Genomic DNA, 20,285 nt, shown 5'->3' with positions numbered 1-20,285 from the left:
ATGATCTCAGAGTCCTGAGATCAGGTTCCACATTGGGCTCCTTGCTCAACAGTGTGCCTGCTTCTGCCTCTGCCTCTGCCTGCTGTTCTCCCTGCTTGTGCTCTCTCTCTCTCTCTCTCTGACAAATGAATAAATTAAATATTTTTTATGAACTGAGTTTTTAAATGCTCTCTGCTCTGCTTGATGTTGGGCTGGACAGAATGGAGATTAAAGCAGACACAGTCTCTGACATTATGATTCTTAGAGACTAATGGGGAAGACAGTCAAATCATTAAAAATAATAGTAATAATGAAAAGGGTTTCTCCCCCCTTCCCCCTTCTTCCCCCTTCTCTTTGCTTAGCCAACACCCCCCTTCTCCCACTCCCTTAAACAACCCTCCCATGTTGCAAAAGTGATAAGATACTACAAGGAATGTTGAAAGATTAGCCACGTTCCCCTAGTCACGCAGGCAACATGCTAATGAAGGATTGTGGTCTGGCCAATGTTGATGGTCAGTCTACATGCTAATGAAGGATTGTGGTCTGGCCAATGTTGATGGTCAGTCTACATGCTAATGAAGGATTGTGGTCTGGCCAATGTTGATGGTCAGTCTACATGCTAATGAAGGATTGTGGTCTGGCCAATGTTGATGGTCAGTCTACATGCTAATGGGGGATTGTAGTCTGACCAATGCTGATGGTCAGTCTACATGCTAAAGAGGAATTGGAGTCTAGCCAATGATGTCTGTTTCCCTTTTGTTGACGACCAATAGAAGTTACTTCCCTTTATGCGAATGAAGGATGCTGAGCGAACCAATCAGGGGTATTCCCGCGCGCCAAGTATGCCTTAACAATCAAATCAGCCAATGAAAACTTTGTAACCATGCTTCCGCTTCTGTACGAACGCTTCCGCTTCCCAAGACCCCATAAAAAGACCCTGAACAAAGGGTCGGGCGCGCGAGTCCTCCTAAGACTTGATCGCCCGCAGGTACCTGTGACTACTCAATAAACCTCGTGCTGTTTGCATCTGACCAGTGGACTCGGCTCGGTTTTTGGGTCCGGGGGTCTCCTCCTGAGAAGGGGTCCATTCCGGGGTGCTTGGAGCCCCGGAGGGATCTTTCATTTGGGGGCTCGTCCGGGATTCGAGACCCCCACCCAGGGACCACCGACTCACTGTCAGGAGGTAAGCTGGCCAGCGCTATATTCGTTGTGTTTGTGGGTTGTAGCCGGACCTGTTACTTGTGATTTTGCGTGGTGTCTATGGTTGTGTCTGGATCTGTTATTTGTGATTTGGCGCACGCGTTTGGTTTGGGGTTCGATCGGATCCATTTGTACTTGGCGGGGGCCAGAAGGAGCTGACGGGCTCGGACTTCTCCCTCGCAGCCCTGGAAGACGTTCCAGAGGCGTTTGTAGTCCCGCCGGGCGGGACATTTGAGTCCTTCGGGACATCTATGCCCCGGGGCAACGGGGCATTTGGAGCTCGGCCTGTATCGGAGGGATACGCGACCTTGGTTGGAGAGGGGGAATCCGGACCCCGGGATCTCCGCTTGAGTTTTTGCTTTCGGTTTTGCGCCGAAACCGCACAGCGCGTTTGTTTGTTCTGTGTTTGAGTCTAGTTTTTGTCTCTGTGATAATAACCCTTTTTGTTCTTGAAATTATGGGACAGACAGCGACTACCCCCTTAAGTCTGACCCTAAGTCACTGGAACGACGTCCGGGACCAGGCAAACAACCAGTCGGTGGAAATACGGAAAAAGAAATGGGTCACCTTCTGTTCCTCCGAATGGCCCACTTTCAATGTGGGATGGCCACACGGTGGCACTTTTAACCTTGATATTATTTCTCAGGTGGAAGCCAAAGTTTTCAGCCCCGGACCCCATGGACACCCCGATCAGGCCCCCTACATTGTCACCTGGAGGGCTCTGGCTTCAGACCCCCCACTTTGGGTCCAGCCCTTTGTTCCCCTTCCTAAACCCTGCTCTTCCCCTATCACCCCCACCGCCCCGCCTCCCCTAGAAGAACAACGGTCCCATCCCCAACCCACTCCTCCTCCACCCACCCCTACTTCCTCTTCTCTTTACCCTGCCCTTACCCCACTCCAGGATAAGTCCCCAAAACCCTCCAAGCCTGCTCAGCCTACTCCCGTTTTGCCTCCAGACACTGGGTCCCCTCTTATCGACCTGTTAACAGAAGAACCTCCCCCCCCCCATACCCGGAGGCTGCAACAGAAGAGCAAGAGCCTGTTTCGCCGGCGTCACCCATTGCGGGGCGACTCAGGGACCGACGCGCGCAGCCACCAAGCCCAGCCTCCCAAGCTTTCCCCTTGAGGGAAGGTCCTAATGGTCGGCCACAGTACTGGCCCTTTACTGCTTCTGACCTCTATAACTGGAAGCAACATAACCCTCCCTTCTCTAAGGACCCCGTCGCCCTGACTAACTTGATTGAATCTATTCTAGTTACCCATCAACCCACTTGGGATGATTGTCAACAGTTGTTGCAGACTCTGCTGACCTCAGAGGAAAAGCAGAGAGTCCTCCTGGAAGCCCGAAAGAATGTACCAGGCGATGATGGGCGACCAACCCAGTTGCCCAGTGAGATCGACACAGCTTTTCCCTTAACCCGCCCAAATTGGGATTTCGCCACACCTGCAGGTAGGGAGCACCTTCGTCTCTATCGCCAGTTGCTCATAGCGGGTCTCCGAGCAGCCGCGAGACGGCCCACTAATTTGGCTCAGGTTAAGCAGGTAATACAGGGAAAGGAAGAAACACCTTCTGCCTTTCTAGAGAGACTTAAGGAGGCTTATAGGATGTACACCCCGTATGACCCTGATGATGAAGGGCAAGCAACTAGTGTATCAATGTCCTTTATCTGGCAGTCAAGCCCTGACATTAGGAGCAAATTACAGAGATTAGAAGGGCTACAGGGGTATACACTTTCTGACTTATTAAAAGAGGCAGAAAAGGTGTTCAATAAGAGAGAAACTCCAGAAGAGAAAGAGGAAAGAATGTGGTTAAGAATGAAAGAGGCACAGGACGAAAGAGATAAAAAGCGGAGCAAGGAATTGACTAAGGTATTGGCCACCGTAGTTACTCAGGGACAGAACAGAGAGGGAGTCAGACTGGGAGAGCGAGAACAAAGAGGGACCAAACTAGACAAAGACCAGTGTGCCTATTGTAAGGAAAGAGGACACTGGGCACGAGAGTGTCCCAAGAACCCCAAGAGTCTCAGAGGACCCCCGATGCCCAAGCCACTGACTTCCCTACTGACGTTGGAAGACTAGGGAGGTCGGGGCCAGGAGCCCCCCACTGAGCCCAGGATAACTTTAAGCGTCGGGGGGCAGCCAGTTACCTTCCTAGTAGACACCGGGGCCCAGCATTCAGTCCTAACCCAGACCCTAGGACCACTCAGCAACCGAACTGCTTGGGTACAAGGAGCAACCGGAGGAAAGAACTATTGGTGGACCACGGAACGCAGGGTCCAGCTGGCTACCGATAAGGTGACACATTCATTTTTACACGTACCCGATTGCCCCTACCCGTTACTGGGAAGAGACCTTCTAACCAAATTAAAGGCCCAAATCCACTTCAACCCGGAAGGGGCGGCAATAACAGGCCCCAATGGGGGACCCTTACAGGTACTAACCCTCCATTTGGAGGAGGAATACAGACTATATGAACCTGAACAATCCTCAGAGATCCAAAATGAAGCCTGACTAAAAGAATTCCCTACGGCCTGGGCGGAAACAGGGGGCATGGGAATGGCTCGTCAACAGCCCCCTCTCTTAATCCAACTCAAGACAACAGCCACCCCAGTGTCAATAAAGCAGTACCCAATGTCTCATGAAGCCCGCCAAGGCATAAGGCCCCATATTAAGAGACTTCCCGATCAAGGAATCCTAATTCCCTGCCGGTCACCTTGGAATACACCTCTCTTACCAGTAAAGAAACCCGGCACAGGAGATTACCGGCCAGTACAGGATCTGAGAGAAGTTAACAAAAGAGTTGAGGACATACATCCCTCCGTGCCCAATCCATATAATCTACTGAGCACCCTGCCCCCTTCCCATGGATGGTATACGGTGCTAGAATTGAAAGATGCCTTTTTCTGTTTAAGGCTACATCCGGTGAGCCAACCACTCTTCGCCTTTGAGTGGAGGGACCCAGATCTAGGGCTTTCAGGACAGTTAACTTGGACCCGGCTTCCCCAGGGTTTCAAGAACAGTCCCACTCTGTTTGACGAGGCGCTGCACAGAGACTTAGCTGATTTCCGGGTGCAGCATCCCTCCCTAGTTCTTCTTCAATATGTCGATGATCTCCTCTTGGCTGCTAACTCCAAGGAAAACTGCCTGAACGGCACTAGAGCCCTCTTACGGGCACTGGGACAATTAGGGTACCGGGCCTCAGCTAAAAAGGCCCAGATATGCCAAAAACAAGTCACCTACTTGGGATATCAGCTAAGAGAAGGACAGAGATGGCTCACTGAGGCACGGAAGCAGACTATTCTCTGCATTCCCACACCCACCACCCCACGCCAACTAAGGGGATTTCTGGGAACTGCTGGATTTTGCCGCCTATGGATCCCTGGGTTTGCGGAAATGGCAGCCCCTTTATACCCCCTCACTAAGCAAGGGGCTCAGTTCCACTGGGGCAAGGAGCAACAACAGGCCTTTTCCAACATCAAAAAGGCTTTACTGGAATCCCCAGCTCTGGGACTCCCAGATGTGACCAAGGCCTTTGAACTGTTTATAGATGAAAAACAGGGCTATGCCAAGGGAGTACTAACCCAAAGGCTAGGGCCTTGGAAGCGCCCGGTGGCCTACCTGTCAAAGAAATTAGACCCTGTGGCCGCTGGTTGGCCACCCTGTCTGCGAATGGTGGCTGCCATCGCCATCCTAGTCAAGGACGCAGGCAAGCTAACTTTGGGCCAGTCACTAACCATCTTGGCCCCCCATGCGGTTGAAGCCTTGGTCAAGCAGCCCCCAGACAGGTGGCTCTCCAATGCTCGCCTGACTCATTATCAGGCCATGCTCCTGGACACTGATCGTGTACAGTTCGGGCCTGTGGTGGCGCTCAACCCTGCCACCCTACTCCCCTTACCCGAGGCTATGGAAACACATGATTGCCTCCAGATTCTAGCTGAAGTCCATGGCACCCGAAAGGATCTGACGGACCAGCCCCTCATGGGAGCGGACTACACCTGGTATACAGATGGCAGTAGCTTCCTGCACAATGGCGAGCAAAGAGCAGGAGCTGCAGTGACTAATGAGACAGAGGTAATCTGGTCCAAGAAGCTATCCCCTGGGACATCAGCTCAGCGGGCGGAACTCATCGCCCTGACTCAGGCTCTGCAGATGGCAAAAGGTAAGAAACTGAACGTTTATACCGACAGCCGCTATGCCTTTGCTACGGCCCACATACATGGTGAAATCTATCGGAGGAGAGGGCTCCTCACCTCCGAGGGAAGAGAAATTAAAAATAAACCTGAAATACTGGCTCTGCTCAAAGCCTTGTTCCTGCCCCAAAAGTTGAGCATTATGCACTGCCCGGGTCACCAAAAGAATAATAGCCCGGTGGCAAGGGGAAACCAGCTGGCAGATCAAGCTGCTAAGGAAGCTGCCCTGGGAGAAAAAGAGACTGGGCCCATTCTCACCCTGAGCATATGGCCCCCACAAGAAAATAATAAACCTATGGAGTACAGTTCTGAGGATCAGGAGCTGCTAAAGAAAATGGGGGCTACATGGGATCCACAGAAAGGGGCATATACCATGGACGAAAAAATTGTTATGCCCACTTCATATTCTCGCCACATAGTCCAATCCTTGCACTCACTGACCCATCTGAGCGAAAACAAAATAAAAACCCTCTTAAATAATGAGCACCAACCGTATTTGTTACTAAACCAAGACAAGGTGTTGCGATCCATAATTAAAAATTGCTTAGTCTGTGCACAAGTAAATACCAGAAAAACTTATGCTGCCCCTGGAGTGCGCGTTCGAGGACATCGCCCTGGTATTCACTGGGAAATCGACTTCACGGAAGTAAAACCTGGACTCTATGGCTACAGGTATTTGTTAGTTTTTGTAGACACTTTTTCAGGATGGGTAGAAGCCTTCCCCACCAAGCACGAGACTTCGAATGTGGTCACCAAGAAACTACTTGAAGACATCTTCCCCAGGTATGGGATACCCCAGGTATTAGGCACCGACAATGGTCCAGCCTTCGTCTCCCAGGTAAGTCAGAAGGTGGCCAAGTTATTGGGGATTGATTGGAAATTGCATTGTGCATATAGACCCCAGAGCTCAGGGCAGGTAGAGAGAATGAATAGAACAATCAAGGAGACTTTAACTAAATTAACGCTTGCAACTGGCTCTAGGGACTGGGTCCTCCTCCTGCCCCTGGCCCTATATAGGGCCAGGAATACCCCCGGGCCCCTAGGATTGACTCCCTTTGAAATATTATATGGGGCCCCACCCCCTATTGTAAACCTTTTTAATCCTATTGATCCTCATGTTTCTTCTCTTGCCGATCGCGCTACCCTACAAGCCCACCTCCAGGCACTCCAGATCGTTCAGAGAGAGGTCTGGAGGCCACTGGCTACAGCTTATCGGGAGCAGCTAGAAAATCCAACTGTGCCACATCAATTCCAGATCGGCGACTCTGTCTGGGTCCGCAGGCATCAGATCAAGAACCTTGAGCCCCGATGGAAGGGACCCTACACTGTACTCCTGACCACCCCGATGGCGCTAAAAGTCGACGGCATCACGGCGTGGATCCATGCCTCCCATGTAAAACCAGCTCATCTGGGACCAGACGAATCGACAACATCCGATCTCAAGGAGGAATGGCGAGTTCGACGCACTCAAAACCCGCTAAAGATAAGACTCGTGCGATCCTAACACTGACTATCCTTGTTCTGGGCATTCCGAGTTCCCATGGGTCCCCTCATCATGTAAAACAGCTCACCTGGCAGGTCCTGTCGCAAACAGGACAAGTAATTTGGAACACCTCTCAGCAGCATGCCCCATTCACTTGGTGGCCTAACTTATACCCCGACATTTGTAAGTTAGCCATGGGAGCTCCAGCCAACTGGGATATAGAAAATTACTTTGACCTACAAAAGCCGCCTTCACAACCGTCCCCCCGGGGACGACTCGGGTTAGATCCTTGGGGAGGCTGTGGGGATTGGAGTCAGCGAAGTATGTTAAGGACACTTACCTTCTATGTATGCCCCGGGTTTCACAGACCCAGAGAATGGACCTCATGCAGTGGGGCATCCCACTTTTACTGTCACAATTGGGGCTGCGAAACCACTGGTGACACTTATTGGAAGCCCACCTCAGGTTGGGACTACATCACCGTAACGGCGAATTATTCTCACGCCAGGAGCAGCCCCAAGTGGACACAAAACCCAGCCTGTCAAAATCAGTGGTGTCACCCACTCAAAATAGCCTTCACCGAATCAGGAAAAAAACAACTTAATTGGGTAAAGGGATATACCTGGGGCCTCAGATTCTATAAAGAACGTTATGACGACGGCCTAACGTTCACTATAAAGCTTTCTATAGAAACCCCAAGAGCCGCCATAGGACCCAATCCAGTTCTCGCCTCACCGCCCCGGGGCCCCCCCCCAAAGTTTAAGGTTAACACCAAGACCAACACCACTTTTAACCCCCGCGACTTCCACAGCTATACAAACCAAAAAGACCCCCGAAATACCCGGAACAGGAGACAGGCTTATCAACCTAGTGAGAGGGGCCTACCAGGTACTTAACCTTTCCAGTCCTGAGAGGGCAAACAATTGCTGGCTATGTCTTAATCCAAGCCCTCCATACTATGAGGGCATAGCCCTCTCTGCCAACTATACTAACTCCACTGTCCCCAACGCTATATGCCATGGCCAAGATCATAGCTTAACCCTCTCACAAGTTTCAGGAGCAGGACTATGTATAGGCACCCCGCCTCTCCATGTTAAAAAAACACTTTGTAATTCGACCCATAAAATATGGGCTAGCTCCTATTATTTGATCCCACCCAATGGAACCTATTGGGCATGTAGCACAGGCTTAACCCCTTGTGTATCTGCTGCTGCCTTAAACCAGACTACTGACTGTTGTGTGTTAGTTCAACTATGGCCTCGAATAACCTACCACTCAGATGAATTGGTTCTTAGCTACCATGAATGGAGTGATCTCAGCCGAGTAAGGCGTGAACCTGTCACTCTAATCACCCTAGCTATGTTATTGGGGGCAGGAGGCATTGCCGCCGGAGTCGGTACTGGGGCAACCGCCCTGGTCCGAACAGACCAATACCTACTTTTACATCATGCTATGAATGAAGATCTTAGGGCCTTAGAACAATCAGTTCGGGCCCTCAAGGAATCCCTAACCTCCCTGTCAGAAGTGGTGCTACAAAACAGAAGAGGCTTAGACCTACTGTTCCTAAAAGAGGGTGGCCTTTGTGCTGCTCTCAGAGAAGAATGCTGTTTTTTTGCCAACCAGACTGGAGTAGTAACAGAAACTCTAGACAAATTAAAGGAAAGGCTAGATAAGCGTAAAAGAGACTTTGAATCCCAACAGTCTTGGTATGAAGGAGTTTGGAATCGTTCATCCTGGTTTACTTCCCTAATAACCTCCTTAATAGGACCTTTAATGCTCTTAATGTTAATTCTAACCTTCGGGCCATGCATCATTAACAGAATAACCCAATTCGTAAAAGATAGACTGTCACTCGTCCAAACCATGGTATTAACTCAAAGATATCATGCCGTAAAAACGCAAGATACGAGTCCCCTGTAAAGTAAAAGATTTTACTCGGGCCAAAAAGAAAATGGGGGAATGAAAAGGGTTTCTCCCCCCTTCCCCCTCCTTCCCCCTTCTCTTTGCTTAGCCAACACCCCCCTTCTCCCACTCCCTTAAACAACCCTCCCATGTTGCAAAAGTGATAAGATACTACAAGGAATGTTGAAAGATTAGCCACGTTCCCCTAGTCACGTAGGCAACATGCTAATGAAGGATTGTGGTCTGGCCAATGTTGATGGTCAGTCTACATGCTAATGAAGGATTGTGGTCTGGCCAATGTTGATGGTCAGTCTACATGCTAATGAAGGATTGTGGTCTGGCCAATGTTGATGGTCAGTCTACATGCTAATGGGGGATTGTAGTCTGGCCAATGCTGATGGTCAGTCTACATGCTAAAGAGGAATTGGAGTCTAGCCAATGATGTCTGTTTCCCTTTTGTTGACGACCAATAGAAGTTACTTCCCTTTATGCGAATGAAGGATGCTGAGCGAACCAATCAGGGGTATTCCCGCGCGCCAAGTATGCCTTAACAATCAAATCAGCCAATGAAAACTTTGTAACCATGCTTCCGCTTCTGTACGAACGCTTCCGCTTCCCAAGACCCCATAAAAAGACCCTGAACAAAGGGTCGGGCGCGCGAGTCCTCCTAAGACTTGATCGCCCGCAGGTACCTGTGACTACTCAATAAACCTCGTGCTGTTTGCATCTGACCAGTGGACTCGGCTCGGTTTTTGGGTCCGGGGGTCTCCTCCTGAGAAGGGGTCCATTCCGGGGTGCTTGGAGCCCCGGAGGGATCTTTCAATAACAGTGTGCTAAGTATAATGATGGCGATACAACAGGTTCCTATGGAAGCTGCCAGGCAGTAGCAGCCCAAATGAGTGGGATCAGGAAGTAGTGGCGTCTAAGCTAAAACCTCCAGCCCTATTAGGTCCAAATATACAGGTTTTCAACTGGAGATGAATAGATCTTTTCTGAGGATTATACCACCGTTGTGTTTTTGGTTTTTTTTTTTAAGATTTTTATTTTATTTTATTTTTTAAATTTATTTGACAGAGAGAGTACAAGTAGGCAGAGAGGCAGGCAGGGAGAGGGGGGAAGCAGGCTGGGCTGTCATGACCTGAGCCGAGGGCAGAGGCTTAACCCACTGAGCCACCCAGGCGCCCCACCACTGTAACTTCTCCTGGCCCCAGAGAGAGACTCCAGTCTTTCATCTTACCAGGGCAGTCCTGCCATTGCCTAAAAGTCCACATGGCCAAATCGTAACACCACAGAACCTATGTTCCCCCCTCAGCTGGCTCTCCTGCCCAACTTTCTTCTAGCAAAATTATTCCATTTACCACCATTATCTTTGACTCCTTCCTCTATCAGGTTGTATGCAACTGGTTCAACAATAACAATGTTTTAGGTAATTGAAAGCTCATTTTATGCCATCATCGAAGGTGCGTGGGGGTTACATAGATCAGTAAGATGTACACATTAGCTCAATGAGCTAGTATTTGGCAAAGAATCCTTATATCAAGAGGTAACTTCTAAGTCAGCTTGCAAGAGTGTCCTAAAAGCAGGATGATGTGAAACACTTAACAATGGGTTCTAGGAAGGTCAGCAACTAACCAGAAGGGAACTCAGCCTGAACGACCACTGTACTGAGTATATATAACTTGGAATGAGAGTTTAATAAGGGTTATTTAGGCCCATCTTAGCTGAAAGGGGGGACTCTCTCCAGGTGTCTTGGAGGCTCAGCATTAGCATGAGAATAAAGGAGGGAGAGGACAAGTGATGAACAGATTGACTGGTATGTGTAAAAATACTTCTTCGTTTGTATTCGTGCTGCTAGAATGTAGAGTAGGGGACTTAAATCATGGGGAGCCGCTGAAGGGCCTTAATCAGGAGTGCAGGTAGATCAGCTATGCGTTATAAGGATGGCTTTTGGGCAGAAGGAGGCTGGTGAGGAGGGTGAGGGATCGCAGGCACATTTGGTTGCCTATCCTACTGGCATCCAGCGATTTTGTTCTGTCATCACCCTGTCGTGGGCTCAGGGCAAGTGGCCCCTTCTCAGTTCCATCAATGAATTCTGATTAATCTATAGACAATCCTGGTCATGTGTTTACGTGGCGCCATGCAACTTCACTGAAGACCCAAAAGCAGAAGTCAGCTGAAGAACTGAGCGGCCAAGGGCTGTGGCAGTCATTGTGTGGCCAAGGGCATGACTGTCATGAAACCGCCAACATTCTCGTAGAGTCCTTGATAAACCTTATTGTGTTGCCGAGTTAATGATCTTGTGAGATGCTTCCAGACTTTTTGTTGAGACAGGGATATTCGCTATTGCTAACATGAGGTATTTGAGTTTTCTGCAACTTCAAGCTGAAAGAAAGAACCAGGGGGCAGGGAATCTGTTTAGGGGCTCCTGGAAGGACCTAGCTGAGTGATGGTGGGACCAAAAATAAGGCAGAGGGAGGTAAGGACGAAGAAGGAGATGGATTCAAAAATAGGGAGGAAAATCAGCAAACTTGGTAGGTGTTAGGTGTGGGAATGAGGCAGACATGAGAAGCCCATGACTCCTTGTGAGGCACCAACTCCTTAGATTCTTCCAGCAAAATATTAATTTTGTCCAGATGTGTCTTTTTAAAAAAAAGATTTTATTTATTTATTAGACAGAGATCACGAGTAGGTAGAAAGGCAGAGAGAGAGAGAGAGAGGAGGAAGAAGGCTCCCTGCTAAGCAGAAAGGCTGATGCTGGGCTCCATCCCAGGACCCTGAGATCATGACCTGAGCTGAAGGCAGAGGCTTAACCCACTGAGCCAGCCAGACGCCCTGTCCAGATGTGTCTTAAGGAAGAGGTAGGGATGACAGCAGATTTCCATTTTAAACCAATTAAAGCTCAATAAATCTACTGAAATCTACTTTGAAGGTCTGGAGTTGCTTCATCTGTGTTTTCATGACATTTTCTTGGCCATATCTAAACATTATTTTATACCGAGTCCTTGGTCAGAAATAAACTCTACAAATATATCACCATTCCTGGGAGAAAATAAGCTCTGACTTATAAAACCTGCTTTAGAAAAAAAAATGTGATGTAGTTGACATATAGTATTATATTAGTTTCAGGTATACGACATGATTTGGTATTTGTATGCATTGTAAAATGATTGCTGCAATAAGTCTAGTTAATATGTGTCACTGCATAGAGCTATAAATAGCTACACATTTTTCTTGCGATGGGAATTTTTAAGATCTAATCTCTTAGCAGCTTTCAAATATACAATACAATTTATTAACTATAGACACCATGCTGTGTCACATCACATTCCCACCATTCTTCTGTTTTATAACTGGAAGTTTGTACCTTTTGGCCCCCATCATCCATTTCACCCACCCTCCACCCCCTGCCTCTGGTAACCACCAATCTGTTCTCTCCATCTCTGAGCTTTCCCCCTAAGATTCCACCTATACGTGAGATTAGAAGGTACTTGTCTTTCTCTGTTTGACTTATTTCACTTAGCATAATGCCCTAAAAGTCCATCTATGTTGTTGTAAATGGCAAGGTTTCCTTCCTAATGGCTGAATAAAAATCTGCTTCAGAAATAGGTTCTAGAACCACATTCTAATTAAAACCTGGGATCTGATGTATTTATGGAGCCAGAGCCCCCAGCAGCTGGAAGCAGACCGCTCATGAAGGGCCCCCGCCCACGGGTCTACATATTGACCTCTAGTCTTAGTGACCACCTCCCACAACTATGCCTTTTGTTTATCAACCCAAATGATCTCTAGTGTTTTTTAATTTTTTAAATTTTTTTATTTAGATTTTATTTATTTATTTGAGGGAGAATGAGTGAGAGAGGAGAAGGTCAGAGGGAGAAGCAGACTCCCCAAGGAGCCGGGAGCCCGATGCAGGACTCGATCCTGGAAGTCCAGGATCATGACCTGAGCCGAAGGCAGTTGCTCAACCAACTGAGCCACCCAGGCGCCCCTCTAGTGTTTTTTAAAATATTTATTTTATTTCATGACAAGTGTGCTCTGTAATCTCCACCCTCCTCCTCCTCCCCTTCTTCTTCTACTTCTCCTTCCTCCACCTCTTCTTTTTTTAAAGATTTTATTTACTTATTTGACAGAGGGAGTGAGCATAAACAGGGGGAGCAGCAGAGGGAGAGAGAGAAGCAGCGTCTCCATTGAGCGGGGAGCCCAATGCAGGGCTCATCCCAGGACCCTGGGATCGTAACATGAGCGGAAGGTAATAGCTTAACCCACTGAGCCACCCAGGCGCCCCATCCTCCCATATTTTTAACCACAGTGAGGAAGTGGTTGAGTATTCTGATTCTTCTTAACTTCCTAAAGTACTGCATTACTTTTTTCCCTAAATTTCAAACATAGTAGAGGCTTAGTGTGTAAAGCTTATGAAAAGAAAAAATGTACACACACACACCCCACACGCCCAATTTCACAACCCAAAGATAACCATTGTTAATCATCACAATGTATATGCCTTCATATTTTCCACATACGACCTACCACCTAATGGGGTTAAAAGCTAACATTCAGGAAACATTGGGACGGGGCAAAAATATAACGATTAAGACCCATATACGGTGCTTTTTTACTATTAGGCTCTGACCTATGCCCTCCACATTTAATCCTCACAACAGGGTCATGACATAGGTTCCATTTTATAGATGGGGAAACTGAAACACTGAGGGGAAGCAGTTTACCCCAACCTACACAGTAGCGAGGGCCAGAGCCATGATATGAACCCAGGGAGGGAATCTGGCTCCAAAGGCTGGGCATGTAACCACCACACGAATGCAAAGCTGAGCTGGTAGCGGACCTGGTCTGCGTGACCATGTCAGGAGAAGCTTCTAGCAGGCAGTGAGTGGCACTTTAGCTGGCCTGAAATGTGAGCAGCCGGTATCCAGAAGCGGGAGGAAGAAGGCAGGTGGAAGAGAGAATTCTAAGACCAAATGGCCTGTGTCAAGGCAGGAAGATAGGGAGGTGGAAAAGAAGTTCTAAAGGTGAGAGGGGGGATGCCTGGGTGGCTCAGTCAGTTAGGTGTCTGCCTTAGGCTCTGGTCATGATTCCAGGGTCCTGGGATGGAGCCCCGAGTCTGGCTCCTTGCTTGGCGGGGAGCCTGCTTCTCCCTCTGCCTGCTGCGCCCCCTATTTGTACTCTCTCTCTCTGACAGATAAATTTTTTAAAATCTTAAAAATAAAAATAAAATAAAGGTGAGAGGGTGGGGGTAAGAGGGAAAAGTGACCAAAATGAGGCTGAACAAGAGTGGGGAACTCAGGAGGGCTTCATAAACTCTGTGCAAGGGTCTGGAATTCTCCGTGAAGGAAAGGGTGACTCACTGAAGGAGTTTAAGCCAGAAAATGACAGACTTAATTTGCTTCTTAAAAAGACCCCTTTGATTAAAGCCTCTGCCTTCAGCTCAGGTCATGGTCCCAGGGTCTTGGGATCAAGCCCTGCATCAGGTTCTCTGCTCAGCAGAGGTGCTTCCACCTCTCTCTCTCTGCCTGCCTCTCTGCCTGCTTGTGATCTCTGTCTGTCAAATAAATAAATAAAATCTTAAAAAAAAAAAAAAAAGACCCCTTTGAAGGGACTCTGGGTGGCTCAGTCATTAAGTGGCTGCCTTCGGTTCAGGTCATGATCTCAGGGTCCTCGGATCAAGCCCTGAATGGGGGATCCTGCTCAGCGGGGAGCCTGCCTTCCCTCTCCCACTCCCCCTGCTTGTGTTCCCTCTCTCAATGTCTCTCTCTCTCTCTCTCTCTCTCTGTCAAATGAATAAATTAAATCTTTACCACCCTGGGGGGAAAAAAAAAAAAAAAGACTTCTTTGAGGGATGCCTGAGTGGCTCAGTCAGTTAATTGTCTGACTCTTGATTTTGGCTCAGGTCAACATCTCATGGTCACAGGATTGAACCCTGCATTGGCGGGCTCTGCCCTCACCAAGAAATCTTCTTGAGATTGTTTCTTCCTCTCCCTTTTCCCCTTTGCTCCCTCGAATAAATAAATCTTAAAAAAAAAAAAAAAGAGTTTAGAAGATATATATTTATTTATGGATGAAATAAAAAGAAGTCTGGGATTTGCTTGGAAATATTACTGACAATTGTTGAAGCAAGGTGATGGGTACATTGTATCTATTATATGTTAGAAATTTACCATTAGCAAAAGATAAATTCTGTGTATTTATTAAGTCCCTTCCATAGGCCAGGTACTATAGTTAGCCGCGGACACTTGTAGCCCTACCCTGAAGGGAGCCCACAGTGAACAGGGGGAAGCAGCTATTAAACACATGACGTCAAAATAGAGACAGGCTTGTGGACACACAGGTTGGCTAAGAGTAGGGAGGGGAGATGGCTTCCAAGCCCAAGAAGCAATACATGCAAGAGCCCTGGGGCTCGAGAGAAGAGTTAAAGTACAGTTAAGAAAACAAGAGTCTGCAAATGACCCGGTTCAGGCAGTTGAGGTCCTCCCACCCAGGGCTAGAGCAACTTAGCTAGATTTTCTGTTTGGACAGAATTTGTATTCCAAAGGTATTCGGTATATAGTCCTTCTCACTAATTTAGATTGCTATCTCCCCTATTCTATCATATCTTCTTTGCTGACAAGACCCTCCCATGACACACCCTGCCTTTCCAACACAGGACTTTCTCCATGGGCCATTAACTTTGCAGCCAAACTAATGAAACCTATAGGCAGTGTACATACCAGCCTGGTCCCACTGACCTTCTGGGCAGCAAAATAAGCCTGCAACCTCTTATTTGTGCATTCAGGGATCACCTCGAAATGAAACATTGTTGATTTGTCTTTTTTTTTTTTTTTCCTGATCTGGTAGGGGAACCGTGTGGGGCCTGGAGGGCTGTGTGAGGGGCTGTTCCTTAATGGGGAACACCTTTTGGGGGGACCAGCTTGTCTCAAAGCATCTAATACACACATCAGCAGTTAGCACTGACGAGTGAGCTGAGAGGCAGCCTGCACTTTAATCAGGTTATGGTCCTGACCTTACAGATCTTCATAATTTTCTCATGCCTGTTTCACTAGAAAATATTTTCAAATGTGTTCCTTTGAGTTTTCATTGTGTTTTATGTTTTCATTGCACCTTCTTTGTGTGCTCAGGAGACCGTTCAAGTGTTGTTTATTAGCTTCTCAAGGACAAATCTTAAAAAGAAAAATAATCATAGCCAAGAATTTAGAAAGTTGGGGCACCTGGATGGCTCAGGGGTTAAAACCTCTGCCTTTGGCTCGGGTCATGATCTCAGGGTCCTGGGATGGAGTTCCACATCGGGCTTTGTGCTCGTTGGGGAGCCTGCCTCCCTCTCTCTCTGCCTGAGTACCTACTTGTGATCTCTCTCTCTCTCTCTCTCTGTTAAATAAATAAATAAAATCTTTAAAAATAAAAAATTAAAAAAAAAAGAATTTAGAAAGCAAGAACAGAGAATTTGATAATACAGGAAAGGGCAGAGTGTTACCATTACGGTAATCTGAACATACCCCATTTCCAAGGCCAGCAGGAGTGCGTGAGCTTACACTGAAACTGCTTTTTTCTGTTAGAAATGCTGAATGAGTGTGATTCATGTAGAAGTCAACACACAGTTATATTGGACTCAAACTTGGTACGTTACACATCTGGGGACTCCACTTTAGCAATGAAAAGAAATTCTGTCTGGGTGGTTGCCTGCCCTCTGAACTGGCATCTCCTGTTGGGAAACCGATCATCAATGCCTGCCTATCAGAACCAGAATTTACACCCCCACGGCTGATTGCACAGACATTCGCTGGTTGTTCATATGAGCTCCTTTATGAGTCGGTCCCAAGGAGTGTGCTATTTTCCTTCCTCCTTCTCTCACATTTTCTGGTCCTTCTCTGCGGACTCCTCTGCTTCTTCCTTATTCCTCTCCTCTTCCTCCTCCCCCACACCTTTCCCTTCCTGTTCCTTCTCCTCCTCCTTCTCTCTCCCTCCTTCTCCACCCCACCTTCCTCATGCACCTCCTTCTTGTTCAATGTTTCTGGCACCAAAGGACGGGCAAGGTTTTTATGAAGCCAAGACTCAAAATTGCAAGTTAATCTAAATGTCTAGGGCTTTTAGGTTAGTAAGGCAAAGACATCTAGGTTTACCTCTTGGGCAAAGTTAAGAGCAGTAATGCCCTTCTCTTGAACTATCATGTTCCCGGGTGCAACAGAGGATTTGCTTCCCTCTGTTTGACTCGGTAAACATTCCCCTGGGCTACCTTGCCAGTGAATTGTCCAAATTTTATCACCTTGTTATGTTTCTGCCATGTGGGAGGGCTCGTTCCACTGCTTTGATAAGTCTGTTTAAACAGCACCGTGTGGGTTTCTAATCAGCATCAGGCACTTCATTACCATGACCCTAGATTATTATTTAATTATCCTATATTGCTGTATTGCAAAATGGGGGCCCCATGAGAGAAATGTCACACACACACACAAAAAGTGTGGTTCTTGAGATATCCAGTCATGCCATGTTATATGGGGGGTGCTGAACTTTGAGCCACCCCCATACTGAGCAATGGACTATGTTAATGGACTATGACAACTTCTCTGCTTTCTGGAAGCCCACCATTTAGGGAGGGGCACAGAAACTGTAATCTTGGCAGGCTGTGAAAATTCAATAGTTAGGAGTACTAGGGAGATACTAGTCTGAAGGTCAGAAGAAGTAGGATCTAGTTCTAGACTTCATCCCTAGCTGGCAAATCTCACACTTTCTCTGCCTTACACACTTGGAGGACTAGCTGACTTCTCGGATGCCCTGTGGCTCCATGGCTCGGGAGTCTTGAGGGGGAGAGCCGGAAACATCCGTGGAGCACAGAATTAGTCTTTAGAAGGCACATCAAGGCATCAATTAGGATGTAACATAAGGAAAGTCAGTAGGGCCCTGGAAGTATTCCCAGCATTAAGAGAATAAAACAGAAAATAAATAAAACGGACTTTCTCTTATACAGGAAAACCTCGGACCTTCAGCTGGCTACAAGATGATTTTTCTGACTAGACTTACACCCCTTCAGGGGAGGGAACAAATCAGACTTGTATCCTGCTCCTGATCTGCCATTTTGGCTTCATACTTGGGACTGCTCAGTGAGGGTTAGTGGAGGAAGTTTTAAGGAAACTTCTTGAGAAGAGGAAATGTGCTCCATGTCAACCAGGAGCCAGGTGTCCAAGAAGAAAAAGAAATACATAAAGGTCCCCTGGAGCACTTAAACTATTTTGGCATATAAAAATTTACATTTCAGGGGCAGCTGGGTGGCTCAGTGGGTTAAGCCTCTGCCTTCGCCCAGGTCATGATCTCAGGGTCCTGGGATCGAGCCCCTCACTGGGATCTCTGCTCGCGGGGAGACTGCTTCCCCCCCATCCCTCTCTGCCTGCCTCTCTGCCTACTTGTGACCTCTCTGTCAAATAAATAAATAAAACTTAAAAAAAAAAAAGCAATGTTTCACAAGTGACATACAAGTCACACTGTGTCAGAAGCATGCAGGATCCCCTCCCCTCCCCTTTAAAAAAATGTACATTACAGGTCACTTTTCAAAAAAATAGGGCAGTCATGTGAGGATGAGCCGGTTTGCGCTAAAATCTCAACCACCACAAAATCTTGCAAAGATGTTTAAAAATATTTCTTGACCAGAGCTCTGATGACTAAAAATGGGACTGACATCGTCCTGCCCCAAGTCTAGGTCCACGAATCCTTGCTTTATAATGAATCTTGTGCTTTTGTACTCACATCCCTGACAAGCCCAAGACCACTGCTGATTTTCCCAGTTACTGTGTGAGGAGCTCTCTGGCTCCTCCCAGCTGTGAGCTGCTTGGGATAGAGACCTGGTTCTCAGCAGGGGGTGATTTTGTTTGGGTTGTCATGATGGAAGAGGGGCACTGTGCTTCTGGGAACTCATGGGCAGAGGCCAGGAACGTTGCTAAGTAAATATCCTCCAGTGCACAAGCCTGCCTCTGATAACAAAGAATTACCCAGCCCCAAATGTTAACAGTCCAGAGAAGCTTTAGAATAGAGCAATGGCTGTCAGACTTCCTTGGCTGTTTCCTGACAAAATATTTCACTTTACAACAATTGAGAGCCCCCAGTCACACGGGGACATTCACATGCAGCATCAGTGTAACTAAAATTAAAGTTTTACCCCACAAGTACTTACCCTTAATGCATAGGATACACTCCGATGTCTACTATGAAGTTGCAGGTGAAATCTTAGCAGAATCCATAGTGTTGATTTCACAATCTGTTAATGGGTCACAGCCTATAGTTGGCAAAACACTGGTATAGAGAAGCTCTAAGACTTTGGGGTCAAATAAAAGCAAGTTTAAATGCCAGACTCACCACTTAATTTAGGCTAGTCACTTAACCTTCATAGGTATCAAAATCCCCAAATGTAAACAGAGGATGATAACAGAATCTAGGACCACCTGGGTGGTTCAGTTGTTAAGCACCCGACTTCAGCTCAGATCATGATCTCAGGGTCCTGGGATCAAGCTCCACATCTGGCTCTCTCTTCAGTAGGGAGTTTGCTTGTCCCTCTCCCTCTCTCCTACCTCTCCCCTACTTGTTCTCTCGCTGTCTCTCCCTCAAAATACAAATGAATAAAAAAATCTTTAAAAAAAACCCTAGAATATCCTTCAAATAATTTTTATGGAGATGAAATGAAGATAAACGTGAGAAAATGCCCTTTATGTGGGAGACACTAAACATATGTTAGTTCCTTTACATATACTCTAAAGGCAAGACACTAACATCCTCTTTTTTCTAGATTATAAAATCAAATTTGCCCAGCAGTGGGAAAGTACAGAATTTCAACTGGGGGAAAAAAAAAAAAGATTGAGTCTCCTTTTCTATGGAGAGAATTTAGAAGGTTTTGACAACAATCAGGGGAAGACAAAAGACAAAAGCCCAGTTAATGCTTTTGAACAAGTACAGCATGACAGCCAATGAGTGGAGACTGACTGCTCCCTTGTCCCACTCCCTGTGAGTGAGGTCCTTGGGTCTCAGTGTCCCTCACAGGCTCCCAGGATGAGCACGTGTGTGGGATTAAGGCAGCCCTAGTTACGTCCTCAGCTTGAGAAGAAATGGCAACCTGAGCCTGGTTTGGTGCAATTCCATGGTGATGGCCACTGATGGGAGAGAATTTGGGCAATGAAGCCCTTTGTGGGGCTCCTCCAACCCCACTGTGAAGAAGGCAGATACTTCACTCTTCTGTTTGAATGCATATTATAAAGTACAGTTTGCTTCTCTGGTTTCATTCGTTTAGCGGTTATCCATCCATCCATCCATTCAGGTTTAGGGAAATCAGGAGATGGCATCATGGTGGGGAAGCCCTTCACTATGTCTACGGATGAGGCAGAATGGAGACCATTGGGTGGCTCCTGGCTACAGCTGGAGTAGAGGTAGGTTCTAAGTGAGGTCATCTTAAGTTGGATATAAAAGTGACTGCTTCAAAGTACTTTTCTCTCATAAACTAAGAGACTTCCATCCTAGATGGCAAATAAATAGTTTTAACCTTCAAC

General features: G+C 47.3%; 1 protein-coding gene across 1 annotated transcript; it reads left to right on the top strand.

The window, feature by feature from the left end:
- The first annotated feature begins 1,430 nt into the window (after positions 1-1,430).
- LOC122902390 lies at positions 1,431-6,929 on the top strand. Its single transcript, XM_044241832.1, is given in 4 exon segments — positions 1,431-1,490; positions 1,646-1,777; positions 2,197-6,207; positions 6,521-6,929. Coding segments are annotated over 4 exon segments (4,278 nt in total). The 3' UTR covers positions 6,596-6,929.
- The last annotated feature ends 13,356 nt before the right edge of the window (positions 6,930-20,285 follow it).

The sequence above is a fragment of the Neovison vison genome, chromosome 1 (assembly GCF_020171115.1).
Source record: "Neovison vison isolate M4711 chromosome 1, ASM_NN_V1, whole genome shotgun sequence".
NCBI lineage: Eukaryota > Metazoa > Chordata > Mammalia > Carnivora > Mustelidae > Neogale > Neogale vison.
The sequence above is the reverse complement of the archived record's forward strand: the minus strand, read 5'-3'. Positions and strand labels throughout refer to the sequence as shown.